The sequence below is a fragment of the Molothrus aeneus genome, chromosome 6 (genome assembly GCF_037042795.1).
Source record: "Molothrus aeneus isolate 106 chromosome 6, BPBGC_Maene_1.0, whole genome shotgun sequence".
Classification (NCBI taxonomy): domain Eukaryota; kingdom Metazoa; phylum Chordata; class Aves; order Passeriformes; family Icteridae; genus Molothrus; species Molothrus aeneus.
Window position 1 is genome coordinate 61,373,387 of NC_089651.1, and position 14,150 is coordinate 61,387,536.

General features: G+C 43.3%; 1 protein-coding gene across 1 annotated transcript in view; it reads left to right on the forward strand.

Moving 5' to 3' along the window:
* The window catches only part of SOS2 (SOS Ras/Rho guanine nucleotide exchange factor 2), a 51,752-nt gene extending 38,648 nt beyond the window's left edge, over window positions 1-13,104 (forward strand). Inside the window, exons 13-23 of the mRNA XM_066552065.1 lie at window positions 821-924; window positions 2,232-2,451; window positions 4,713-4,832; window positions 5,092-5,254; window positions 5,716-5,833; window positions 5,925-6,097; window positions 6,358-6,474; window positions 9,102-9,363; window positions 9,692-9,733; window positions 10,599-10,708; window positions 11,341-13,104. Of these exons, the coding sequence (XP_066408162.1) occupies window positions 821-924; window positions 2,232-2,451; window positions 4,713-4,832; window positions 5,092-5,254; window positions 5,716-5,833; window positions 5,925-6,097; window positions 6,358-6,474; window positions 9,102-9,363; window positions 9,692-9,733; window positions 10,599-10,708; window positions 11,341-11,850 (1,939 nt within the window). The 3' untranslated portion in view covers window positions 11,851-13,104. The remainder of the gene's footprint in view (window positions 1-820; window positions 925-2,231; window positions 2,452-4,712; window positions 4,833-5,091; window positions 5,255-5,715; window positions 5,834-5,924; window positions 6,098-6,357; window positions 6,475-9,101; window positions 9,364-9,691; window positions 9,734-10,598; window positions 10,709-11,340) is intronic.
* The last annotated feature ends 1,046 nt before the right edge of the window (window positions 13,105-14,150 follow it).

Sequence of the window (14,150 nt, forward strand, 5' to 3'; positions counted from 1 at the left end):
AGTTAAGGAATTTTCTGTGTGTCCTTCATTTGTCCTCAATGTAGGGCTGATTTTTGCTCAGGTGATAAATTGCACCTGGATAAATCAAAGTGTTGAAGGTGTGAGCTCAGCTTGTTTACCTGAAGAAGAGACAAACCAGTTTTTTATTCTGATTTATCCTGAGTGCAGAAGGCTGAAAAGCAGCTGGAGTTCACTTTTAGAGACTGATTTATTAATGCTTTGTGTAAGAAAGAATAGAGAAAAATCAAGAGGAAGTTCAGTGTTATCCTTAAAGGATGTACTGGATCTAATCAGGCCTTTTGGGTCATTAAAAATTGTATAAGCAGGGCAGTAACAACAACTTTGAAGCTGAAATTTATGTGTAGGAAAGAAAGAATGACAAATTTGCTTCTTAACAAGTGGGAGATCTAATTAGCTTTTTATTTAAAAAAAACCACACGAAGAAAAAAAGGAAATTACAAGGAAAATTAGAAATCTCAATTTCATCTGATTTTGCTAAGTCTCTTCCTCATCTGAAACCATCTCAACACTGGCATTTTTTATATTAGATTTTAAAATAGCACCAAGCTATATTTATGCTAAAACTATTCTTTAAAACCTCTAAAATAGGTTTTAAGGAATAGTTTTAGCATAAATAGTTTTTAGGTTTTAAACCCCTGCCAAGCTCAGTCTTTGCTCTGCTCCTTTGTCCATGTGTATTTTGAGAGTCACCAACTACATGAATCTGGAACTTGAGTTTTGTAGGATTGTGGTTCATTTTTATGGGATAAGCCATGGAAGTCTTTTAAAAGAGAGTTAATATTTTTTCCTCTTTCCTCAGAATATTGAACGTTTTCCGGCACTGGGTCGAGCACCATTTTTATGATTTTGAGAGGGATCTGGAGCTGCTGGAGAGGCTGGAGACCTTCATTTCCAGTGTCAGAGGTGCAGTAAGGGGGGTCCTGTTCCCTTCCCACCTTTTGGTACAACTTCCCAGGCTGATCCTGGTGGATTTTGGGCCTGAGAATACCTTTACACACATGAGTAATTTGAATGCCTTTAATTGAGCTGTTTATGAGGCTCCCCTCTACATGAGGAAGCTTTGGCCTGGAGCCTGAACAGCTCCTAAAAGTGATTTCAAGCATGAGGATGATAATAATACTTTAAATATATTTCCCTCTGGACAGCATGGTCATCCTTGCCTGACTCTGTAATTCGGGCTGTCACCTTCCCCTTCTCCATAGAGAATTCCTTTCCTTTTGCTTACTGAGTTTTTTCCATCCTAATTTTTCCCATTTATATAAAGTTCCAACTGAAAATTATTAATCTTTTAGAAGAGGATATTGGGCCCATTTGGTATCTCTTCTTTATGAACTAGATTTTTTTGGCAGCCTCTGTGGAGGGCAACAGTGTTGGCTTGTTTAATCCTTATCCTGGCAATTCCAGGTTTTCGTGTTTAGAGTGCCAGGTCTTACATTGAGCAACATAATTCTGAAACAATTAAAAGACCCTGGACACAGGATCACTTTTTCCCACACCAAAACTGTCAGAGGATGTGGTTAAATCGAACAAGTTTCACGTGTGTTTATTTGTCTGCTGATACAGGTGCAAAAACCTATAAGGGAAAAATAGAGAAATACAAAGCTGGTTAATCTACGTGCAGAAATGCAGAATTCTGAGCGTACATTCAAATTTCTGGGGAGTTGGTTTCACTCAATTACCAAAAGTCCTTTAAAATCAGAGGTTCCCAAGATGGTTTGGGTTGAAGGGAGCTTAAAGCCCATCCAGTCCCACCTCTGCCATGGCAGGGACACCTCCCACTGTCCCAGGGTGCTCCAAGCCCTGTCCAGCCTGGCCTTGGGCACTCCCAGGGATCCACAGCTTCTCTTGGCCTCCCCCAGCCAGGAATCCCTATTCCCAATATCCCATCCAACCCTGCCCTCTGACAGTTTGAATCCATTTCCCCCTGTCCTGTCCCTCCATCCTTTGTCCAAAATCCCTCTTGCCTCAGCTCCAGTTCCAAATACATTTATTTACAAACTCAAAATATTCCCTCCCCAGAGATTGCTCTATAACACTGACATTTATGAAAAAACATGAATTAATTAAAAAGCAATTTATTGTAGCAAGATTGATGCACTTTTCCCCTCTCTTGGACTTGTAACCCTCTGTCAGTTTAAAACCAAACTTACAACAGCATTAAAAAACCCATGTATGGGGGGATTTTTTTTTTAACGCTTTCTCTTCTACAGGAAAATCCATGAAGAAGTGGGTGGAGTCCATTGCTAAGATCATCAAGAGGAAGAAAGCCCAGGCAGACGGGGTCAGCCACAACATCACGTTCGAGAGCCCCCCGCCGCCGCTGGAGTGGCACCTGTGGCGCGTGGGGCACGGCGAGGCGCTGGAGCTGATGACGCTGCACCCCATCGAGATCGCCCGGCAGCTCACCCTGCTCGAGTCCGACCTGTACAGGCACGGCCCCCTCCCTCTTTGCTCCTGTCCTCTCTGGCTTTGGGAACACAGGGGCTGCTGAGGAGGGCAGGAGCCTCCCTGAAATGGAAGATGTAAAACCCCCTCCTGCTGTATTTGCGGGATGCCCCGATGAAGGAGGGAATGATGAATCTGACTCCGTGCTCTCAGAAGGCTCATTTACTATTTTATGATACTATCATGTATTTGAGAATACTAAACTAAACTATACTAAAGAATACAGAAAGGATACTTAAACAATGCTAAAAAGATAATAATGAAAACTGGTGACTCTTTCCAGAGCCCCAACACAGCTTGGCCCTGATTGGCCAATGAGTGAAAACAACTCACAGCAAAATCCAATGAAACAATCACCTGTGGGTAAACAATCTCCAAACACATTCCACATGAGCACAACACAGGAGAATCAAATGAGATAAGAATTGTTTTCCTTTTTCTCTGAGGCCTCTCAGCTTCCTAGGAGAAAAACCCTGGGTGTAGGAATTTTTCAGAGAATATGAATGCCACACCCTCCCTCCAAATTGTTGTAATTTTGAAATTAAGGGGCTCTCAGGCAAAGATATGGGAGTAGGAATAACAGTTCTTTACTAGGGAAGAAAATTTAAAAAAAAAAAAAAGCAGTAATACAAAGCAACAGTGACAGCCAGACCATGCCCTATCCCCTGTGTGTCAGGGGGTGGCACAGCCCCATCCCATGGGGGCTCAGCCCTCCTGCAGTGCCAGCTGTGGCTCTGCTGGAGCAGGGATCCTGCACAAGGGGGGAGTTTTCCTCTGCAGCTCCAGGGCTGCTGGAGATGGGCCTGGGCTCCCTCTGGCCATGCAGGGCAGCAGAAGCTGCTCCTCTGGCAATGCACTGGGCAAAGGCTGCTGGGCTGTCCCAAAGCTCAGATTGGATCCAGGTAGGAATGCTTGGCTCCTCCCCTGGGCGCAGCATCTCCCCATGGGATGCTGGGATTGGATCAGCCCTGCAGGGACACTCAGTGGCCATGGACAGCAGAGATCTCCTGCAGGGAGGATTGGCTGTGGGAGAGATAAAGGAAAAACTGCCCCATGAACAGCAGAGAACTGCCCCATCCAATAGGAATAGAATGCACACCCCCATTTTTCCAACCTAAGACTTTTTTTTTTTTTTATGTTAAGGTTGGGATTAAAAGTGCTTGAGGTGGTATTTTTTGTGTTTGGACTTAAGTGTTTATTATTTTTTATTTACATTATAGTGTTATAAGTCCTGAGTTTTATAGTACTTCACTAATAAGTGAAGTACAAAATGGCATTGTTTAGCTCTTTCTACAAGGCGTTTTAATGGCAAACTGTTTAATTAAGAAATGACACCTAAATTATTTTTAGCTTAATAACTACTTATTTGTGGTTTGCAACATGGATTTTTCTATGTATATAATACTACTTAAACTGATAAAAAAGGTGAAGAAGAGCTAGCTACTGCTTTAATACTTCTATCTTATTTTATATCTATTATTATCTTTTAAAACTTTTAAACTCTGAGTTTTCTACCATGTGATATTACACACTTCTGTTTAAACTATACACTCATAATCTTAGTGCTATTGTATAGTTTTGGAAGCTTTCTCTACAGCTTCAGGTTAAATGTAGTGTTTGTTTGAGGGTCAGCATCTTTCAACCCAGAAAGTCTAAAATTCTTAGCATCAGGGTTCCAACACTCTCGCACCTTTTTCTGTCAATATTTCAGCCAAAAAAATGCTCCCCATTTACACCATCAGTCAAAAATACACTGGGACTTCAGAGTTTACAGGAAGAGGTTTCTTTGCTGTGTGCTCTATGTTAAAATATGCAAAGGAGTGCAAAAAAAAGTTTTTATCTCCATATCAGACTTGTGATAACAGAAATGCAGGGCAGAAAATTCAGGAGTCTTACAAAATTCAAATTATAAAATCCTATTCCTGCTTCAGTGATGGGAGATTTTGTGTTGAAACCAAGCTGTTGCTATAAGTGCTTCACCTTCTTGTTTTCAGTTTTTAACTCTTTTGAAGTTGTTTTCTTGCCCTTTCAGAAAATTAAATGTCACTCCTTTGTAATTTTCTTATCTGAAAATGCTTCTTCAAAATTACCCAATTTCAATTAAGATAAAAATGTATTTCCTCCTGTACTCGAGCACTCAAAAAGTTGACTTAGAAATTATTGTAGAAATAATCTTTTAATGCAAAGACAGAAATGACAGTTTTTATTGGTACTGAGCATTCTGCCTCCTGTTTTGTCATTGCCAGGGCTGTGCAGCCTTCTGAACTCGTTGGCAGCGTGTGGACAAAGGAAGATAAGGAAATAAACTCCCCAAATCTCTTGAAAATGATTCGTCACACTACAAATCTCACTCTGTGGTTTGAGAAGTGAGTGCAGGGCAGTGCCATTGAGCACTTTTCCCCTGGATGTGCTTGGGATTTGCTGGTTCATTTCTGCCAAATCCTCCCTTGACTTTCCAACTCGGACATGTGTAAGATGTGATTACAGAAATTCATACTTGAGATTCTGGAGAGAGAGCCAAAATCTGCATGCTGGATGGGTTTTCATGGAAAAAATCTGATTTAATAATTCAGCAAGTGTCAGGTTTTATTTCTCAGTGTTTCTCAAGTGCCATCTTTTGATCAGGTGCATCGTGGAAACAGAGAACTTTGAGGAGCGAGTGGCTGTGCTGAGCAGGATCATAGAAATCCTGCAGGTCTTCCAAGACCTCAATAATTTCAATGGAGTTCTGGAGATTGTCAGTGCTGTGAACTCTGTCTCTGTGTACAGGCTGGATCACACATTTGAGGTGAGTTTAGGGCATGAAAAGGGAAATTAAATCAGAATCCAGAGCTGGGTCCCACAGGCTTCTGGAGTGAAATCCATTGTTGGCAGCAAAGCCTCCCTGGAGTAAAGCAGAAAAAGAAGAAGGTGAATAAAATGCTTTGGGTTTGGTATGGCTCTGATAGGCAGCACAAGGCCTTGAAGTTAAAATCAAATGTTTGATTTTTATTAAAGACCATTTTTTTAACTTCAAAGTTAAAATATCAATCTGTTTTCAGTAATCTGGCATCTTTTCTTCGGGATCCATGTGACTGAATCGTTGGAGGCTGCAATCCAGAGCAACCCATTGCCACAGGAGGTTCTTTGAGACCTTCATTCCAATTCCCAAATTTTGCTCAGAGAGCCAGGGATTTGCCTTGGATTTGCTAACCATGCTGTTGAGAACATTTCCATCCCTTTTTTTTTTTTTTTTTAATTTTAACTCAGGCACTCCAAGAAAGGAAGAAAAGAGTTTTGGATGAAGCAGTAGAATTAAGCCAAGATCATTTTAAGAAGTATTTAGCTAAGCTCAAGTCAATCAACCCTCCCTGTGTGCCTTTTTTTGGTAAGTGGCATCAAATTATTTGTGTGGTGTCACTCTGAAGTTGAGTTTGCTGCAGATATATGGTTAAAAACTGCTTTTTTTTTTTAATCAGGAATATACCTAACAAATATCTTGAAGACAGAAGAAGGGAATCCTGACTTCCTTAAAAGACAAGGGAAAGAATTAATTAACTTCAGTAAGAGGAGAAAAGTGGCTGAAATTACAGGGGAAATTCAGCAGTATCAAAACCAGCCCTACTGCTTACGGGTTGAGCCAGAAATCCGGGTAAGCAGCCATGAAAAATCTCTTTGGGGATTGGAGAGGGGGAAAATGCCAAATAATCTTCTAACATTGGACTAATTTTGCATGAAGAGTGGTTATCAAAAGAGGGGGGAGCAGTGGGTGGTAGACAACAAAGAACCACACAAAGGAGCAGCCAAAAGTGGTGAAAAATGACATTTTGAATCACTGAATTCTGAGTATTTCATTAACATTTTCTCTGTGTGCTTATTTTTTAAATATTCTTTTGAATTTGTTTCATTCAGAAATTCTTTGAAAATCTCAATCCCATGGGGAAAATACCAGAAAAGGAGTTTACAGATTATCTGTTCAACAAGTCCTTGGAGATTGAACCTCGGAACTGCAAGCAACCTCCTCGATTTGTGAGTTTTTCCCTGAAAATTCAGGAAAACACCCTGAGTTGGAAGGGAACCACAGGGATCATCAGGTCCAATTCCTGCAATATTTAATTAAAATTAAATTGCTAAAATTTACTGACCACTCTGAAAATAACACAGGGTTACCTCAATAAGCCAGATATATTTTCTTCAAAATTCCTTATCCTGAGTTGATTTTCCAACTAAACTTGATTCAAAAATACTTCTACTCCTGATGTTTGTCACTACTAAAATATATTACCTTTGTCTGATTTTAAAACTCACTTTTTTTCCCCCTCAAAACTTGAAATATTGGTGTTAAATTTGTATTTATCATACAGTCATATGATAAAATATGGAGTAATATTTTTCATTTCACAATACCAAGAAGTCTTATATTAATACTAATTAAAATATTACTTTTATACTTAATATATTCCATTTTCTGTAAGATAATTTCTGGTTTTGTTTTGTCTAAATATTTTATATTATTGCAAAAACTGCAGACTTTAACAGGTGCAACCCTTTTTGCTGAAAAAAATACAGTTCCATTTAAAGGAGTAGCAATTTTGGGTTTAAAAAACCCAGCTCCTGGAGCTCAGAGTTCTTTTTAAGCAGGAAAATCACAATTTAGAGCAGTATTTTTTTATATGTTGTAATTGCCTGAGGAACTGGAGCCATGTCTAATTTTTTGGGAGAGCTATAAATCATTTTTGCCATCTCTTGTTAGGGGAATGAGTAAGATGATGTTACAAATGTGGCAAGAAAACACCAGAAATTGCTGTTGCAAAAATGCTTCTGACAGTAATTTTATTAAAATCTTTTCTAAAAATAGGAGTCCAGTCAGCTGGGCAGGAATTCTTTACAGCTCATGATTTCCAAAGAGAGAATCTTACTGGAATTTCAGGAAAATCCAGTTGTGGGTGCTGTAATGTGCTGGACACTGCTGAAAGATGGGGACATAATTCACTTTGCAAGGCTCAGCTTGGATCTGTGCTGGATTAACCCAAGCCTAACCAGGCTGGGCTTGTCCACACAGTGACCTGGTGTAGGAATTTTGTCCTGGATAAACTGGAGGACAGGGACAATGTGTTTCCAAGTGTGTCCTTGGTCCTGGATGTGTGCAGGGCCCGGTGACCCTCTGTGCTTTTGCTGTTTCTGTGGTGTTGCTCTTGGGCTCTGCTGCAGCTCTGAGCGGCACCTGAAGCCAATTTTTATTTCCCAAGGCTGTTTTTCCCAGTGTTTTGTCCTGGTTGGCAGCAGAACCTGGACTCTTCATTCCTCATACTTGTGGGGAAAAAAGAGATTTCTTCAGCTGCATGCACAGCTTCCCAGCAAACCCCTGCTGTGTAAATAACGCTGCACCTCCCATCTGCTGAACCCCTGTGCTGCTCTTTGAGAAATACTGCAAAAATACCTCACAGAGCCTTGGGAATGCTGCAGTGGGGAATGGCAGCAGTGTTTGGGAATGCTGCAGTGGGGAATGGCAGCGGTGTGGGGAATGGCAGCGGTGTTTGGGAATGCTGCAGTGGGGAATGGCAGCGGTGTTTGGGAATGCTGCAGTGGGGAATGGCAGCAGTGTGGGAATGCTGCAGTGGGGAATGGCAATGGTGTTTGGGAATGCTGCAGTGGGGAATGGCAGCATTGTTGGGAATGTTGCACTGGGGAATGGCAGCATTGTTGGGAAAGTTGAAGTGGGGAATAGCAGCAGTTTTTGGGATTTCTGCACTGGGGAATGGCAGCAGTTTTTGGGAATGGCAGCAGTGTTTGGGATTTCTGCAGTGGGGAATGGCAGCAGTGTTTGGGAATGTTGCAGTGGGGAATGGCAGCAGTGTTTGGGAATGGCAGCAGTGTGGGAATGTTGCAGTGTTGGGAGTGTTGCAGTGAGGAACGGCAGCAGTTTTTGGGAACGTTGCAGTGTTGGGAATGTTGCAGTATGGAATGCTGCAGTGATGGGAACGTTGCACTGTTGGGACCCTGTTGCAGTGGGGAATGTTGCAATACGGAACATTACAGTGTTGGGAATGTTGCAGTGTTGGGAACGTTGCAGTGTTGGGAACAGTTTTGATAACCTTGCAGTGTTGGGAACATTGCAGTGTTGGGAATGTTGCAGTGTTGGGAACAGTTTTGATAACATTGCAGTGTTGGGAACGTTGCAGTATTGGGAACAGTTTTGATAACGTTGCAGTGTTGGGAACATTGCAGTGTTGGGAACGTTGCAGTTGGGAATGTTGCAGTTGGGAACGTTGCAGTGTTGGGAACAGTGTTGGGAACGTTGCAGTTGGGAACCTTGCAGTTGGGAATGTTGCAGTGTTGGGAACAGTTTTGATAACGTTGCAGTGTTGGGAACGTTGCAGTGTTGGGAACATTGCAGTGTTGGGAACGTTGCAGTTGGGAACATTGCAGTGTTGGGAACGTTGCAGTGTTGGGAACATTGCAGTGTTGGGAACATTGCAGTGTTGGGAACATTGCAGTGTTGGGAACGTTGCAGTGTTGGGAACGTTGCAGTTGGGAACGTTGCAGTGTTGGGAACGTTGCAGTGTTGGGAACGTTGCAGTGTTGGGAACGTTGCAGTTGGGAATGTTGCAGTGTTGGGAACATTGCAGTGCTAACAGCCCCCCGTCTCCATCCAGCCCAGGAAAACAACGTATCCCCTGAAATCCCCCGGGATTAGGCCCAACACGGGCAGGCACGGCTCCACGTCGGGCACGCTGAGGAGCCACCCCCTGCCCCTGGAGAAGGAGCCCAGCAAGATCAGCTTCAGCAGGATCACCGAGGCCGAGCAGGAGACGGCGGCGTCGGCCCCCACCTCCCCCAACACCCCCTCAACGCCGCCCGTGTCGGCCTCCTCCGAGTTCAGCGTCTTCCTGGACATTGACCTCAACAGCTCTTATGGTAAATAACCACTTACCGTGGGCCCATAATCGTTGGTGCTGTCCCTCAGGCTTCCCAAATGCATTGGAGGGGTGTGTGGGTGTGTGTGTGCGTGTGTGTGTGCCAGGATTTAAAAAAATAAACTGCAAAATGTGAAGTGATTCAATTAATTCCCAGCGTGAGTTGAATTCTCCAGTTCAGGAGTGTTTTCCACAGGAAATTCTCATTCAGGTTTGCAGCAGATAAACTTGGGGTTTTTCTGATCTCTCAGGTTATTCAGGCATTTGTTATGTGCTGCAGTGCAGTGGTTGTGTCTGGAAATGGTTTAATGGATTTTTTTATTTCCCAGGTAACAACAGCATCTTCGCTCCTGTGAACTTGCCTCAGTCGAGTGAGTTTTGGAACTCTGTTAAATTTTAACTCTGCCTTTCCTGGGTTCAGGAGAGCTCGGTGGGGACTAAAATCTGAAATCTGGGATGAGAATGTGGGCTGCATTCAGAAGGGCTCCTTTTAGATCAGATGTCCAGTAAAGAATGTAGAGCCTAAAACTTAAACTGCTGGTTTAGTTTGGGTTGGGTTTTTATCTCCAGGCTCTCCCATGATTTTCCTTCTGTTTTTGAATGTCCTTGATGATTGTTTTGTTTGACTAAAGCTACAAATAAAGCAACTTGATAATTTCCTAATTCCACGTAATGAAAATAACTGCTCTGTTGCTGGGAAGGAAGAGACACATTTTGTGCTACATCTGTGAAGGATATCCTGCATTCACCTGGGTTTTCAGCTGTTCTCTTTATTTATTCTACACACATTTTTTAAAATATGAGTAATTTAATTTTCAGCTGGAGAGCACAGGCCTGATGTAGACACAGAGCTCAGTGCACTCCTAAGAGGAAAACAAAGGTGTGTCAGAAATCACCAATACAAGTCAGGGGTTGTGTTGTGTTTTAATTTGAGGATTTTTTTCTCTCCCTCTGTAAGAAGTCACTTGGAGTTCCCTGGATTTATATTCCTGTCTCTCAGCATTGCCTGCAGACTGCTGATGCCTTTTTTTGATACTGGACATAGGAGAACACTTTGTGAGGCCTAGATCTGATTAAAGCAGTAAATTAAAGGATTTCATGCTGCTGAAGTTACTGGTTCATGTTGCTGTGGAGCACAAAGATCTTACTTGAGTTGCTTTGAGTTTGGCTTGATATTCCAGAATATGTTCCTCAGATATTGCACAAGGAGTAAAAGATCTGCTCTTCCCTCTCCAGAGACTTTCTTCAGCTCCTGGGGGAGCTTCCCTAAACTGAGTGATGAGCCTCAGAACCCTCCTCCACTTCCTCCACGAAAAAAGATGGATCAGGATGCTTCCAATGCTAAGGTATTGCTGTCCCGGATGGAATAACTGTGGTGATAAACTGGGCAATATCTAGAATTATTGCTCTTGGAAAAGACCTTGAAGATTGTCGTCAAGTTCAGCCATTGATCCAAACAGGGCTCTGTCAGTCTAAAAGACTTTGAGATGCAGAGCTCCAGTTTCCTGGTTTTAAGTTTTGGATTCCCAGTGTCCAAACCCTGCTAGGAGTTTCAGGAACAGAGTGTTCACATTCCCATCAAGGGCACAGCTGCTGTGCTTCTGACAGCACCACTAGCAGAGGTCAGGAGAATTCCTCATCTGAATGAAGACTGCTCTTTATCCAAACATCTGGACAAGGGAAATGGCTTTAAACTGAAGGAGAGAAGGTTTAGATGGGATGTTGGGGATTGGGAATTCTGGCTGGGAGGGTGGGGAGGCCCAGGCACAGGGTGCCCAGAGAAGCTGTGGCTGCCCCTGGCAGTGTCCAAGGCCAGGCTGGTCAGGGTTTGGAGCAGCCCGGGATAGTGGGAGGTGGGGGAGGAATGGGATGGGAGGGGGAGGAATGGGATGGGATTTAAGTTCCCTTCCAACCCAAACCATTCTGGCATTCCGTGCTCTCCATTTCTCACACCTCCTTTTTCTCCACCACACCACAGGGAAATTCCAAGTCGGATGACGATCCTCCAGCAATCCCACCTCGGCAGCCGCCGCCTCCAAAGATCCAACCTCGCGTTCCTGCTTACACCGCCGCCCTGGAGCAGCCCCTGCAGAGCCCTCCTCCTCCTCCCCCGCGGGACCCCGTCCCCGACACCCCGCCCCCGGTGCCGCTGCGCCCGCCCGAGCACTTCATCAACTGCCCGCTGAGCCTGCAGCCGCCGCCGCTGGGCCGCTTCCCCCGGGAGCCCGAGTGGCTGCGGGAGGCCGGCTCCGGCCCCAGCTCCCCGGGCACCCCTCCCAGCACCCCCTCCCCGCGGGTGCTGCGCCGCTGCTGCGTCCTCAGCGCCAGCCACAACAACCTGGCCCAGCCGCCCGTGCCCCCCGTGCCGCCCCGGCACAACTCCAGCCCCCAGCTGCCCAAACTGCCACCAAAGACTTACAAAAGGGAGCTCTCCCACCCTCCTTTGCACAGACTGTCTTTGCTAGAAAATGCAGAAACTCCTCAATGACCTTAGCCATAGTAGTCATTGACACTGGAATACTGTTTGTAAAGTTCCTCTTTTTTTTTTTTTTTTAATTTATTCGAAAAAAAAAGGCAGTGTATTTTAGTATTTTCACAAATTATGCTCTTAAAGTGCTGCTGATCAAAAAAAAAAAAAAAAAAGGTTTAAATTGGAAAAAATTCAGACTACACACATTCCAGCCTGTGTGGTTGGACAGCATTACCCTCAGGTGAGCAGCAGCATTGCCTTGATTCACATCCTCAGTGCCGACCGTTCTGCCAGGACACAAAACAGACCTTTTGCACTGTAAACTACACTAAGTGAATTTAAACTGACATCATTTAATTGCACTGAGCCAAAAAACAAAGGTGCGTCTGTGGAATTTTTTTTCAAATTTGAGCACTAGTGGCCTTTTTTTAAAATTAAGGACACCCAGCAATGGGATGATCAAACAACACAAGGATCCCAGAGCGTCACAGGTTTGAAACCTCTGACCACTTGCCTTGAGGTTCCTGAGTGACAGCTCCTGTTCTGGAATATTCTCATGCCATGTCTTAATTGCCATTGATTTGCTGCTGAAGACAAAGAAAAGAAAATAGGTTGAAATCTAAATACCAAAATATTCCTTTGGTCTTGGTTCTTTGGAGAAAGGATGAAGGAGGAGTACCCGTTTCGGATATCGGGGAGGATCCCGAGTACTTCACGTGCATCCTGTTCAGATGTGCCTTTTTTGTTTTGATAGGCAAAGGTGTCTTAAGCTAAAGAGTTTGTGTGCTGTTGTGGAGAACAAAGCTATGCGCCTGTACAATTGTTTATATTGTATATTTCCAGATATGCTAATGACCTGTATAAATTGAAGTTGACTTCGAGGCCTATAACACAGTCTGCTACTCCTGGGATTGGATCCGGCCAGCAGCGTTTCCTCTGGCTTGGGAACAGTCCTGCCTTCCAGACCTAATAACTCCCTCTAGATCTACACTTAACTTGTGAATCCACTTTGGAAATTGGTAGCATTTAAACCAGCAAACACTTAAAGCTTTATTAAACTTTTTAAACTGATAAGTGAATGGAACTTTTCTTTGCCAGTCGAACGGCCGTGTTTGAACTGGTGTGAGAGTGAGTCTGTTTTACTGGTAGTTCTGTAGCAGCATTTATAAAGTGGCCTTCACATTTTATTTACTGGTTTGTGGCCTTTTACTGTGCTTTGTATCAGAGTTCTTAACAAGATTAATAAATCACCCCAGTCTTAATTTTTAAGAACTTGAGCAGTGCGTGTTCCTTGCAAGGACAAGGTTGGGAATTGCATTTTTGACAGTACAAAATGGCCCAATTTTCCATGCTGCTGGTCTCACTTTGGCTCATCCCAGGCTTCCAAATCACACTCCAGCTTCTCATCAGTCTGCCTAAGCTGCTCCCATTGTCTTGGGCATTCCATTTGGAAAATTCTCCTTTTTGGAAAGGAGATAGGACTGAAGAGGGATGTTAATTAGAAATCCCCTGAGTTGGAAGGGATCCATCAGGAGTCCAACTCCTGGCCCTGTACAGGATCATACCAAGATCCCCCCAGTTTTCTCCTCCTCCCAATTTCAGATGTATTTTTCTATCTTTCTATCTTTTTTCTTTACTGCCTGACTCCTCTGTGCTCCTTCCCTGAGAAAGAAGAGAGGGTTGGAATCCATTCACACTTTTTACAGGAGAGCTGCTTCATTTTGCTAAAATAAGGTTCAAGAAGTCCCAAATTTGTGGTGCACAGACTGGAAGTGCAGGTAGGAAATGGAAGATGACTTGGAAAAGTGGAATTCTTTCTTAGATTATTTCCATTGACTCTTTTGAACTCCCCACCAGCAGCTATTGCTTAACAAGGAATAATATTTTTTCAGACTTCTCTGTGTTGTTGAAGAGGAAAAAATTCTCTGCCACATTTTAGAAAATACAGATGTCAGCTTTATGCCTTCCTGTATAAGTGCTTATGTCAGAACCATTTTGAATATTCCACAGTAAAATATATCATAATATGGCCATGGAAAGTGGTCAAAGGCAGCGAGATTCCCACCAGCATGGTTCAAGAGAGCAATAAATACCATTTCAGTTACTTCATAATTAGAGGGCTAGGTAAAAAGAACAACAAAAAAAATGCTGGAAGGGAAAAATGTGAAGTTTGGGTTTGAAGTTGGCTCGTGTGGGAAAAGGCAATTCCCTCAGAAAACTTCTTCCCAAGGGGAATCTGCCAACCACCAAGAGGCCTCCCATTGCTCTAAAAGAAATGAAGAAATAAAGTAAGAAAACTTTCTTCCACATATCCAAGG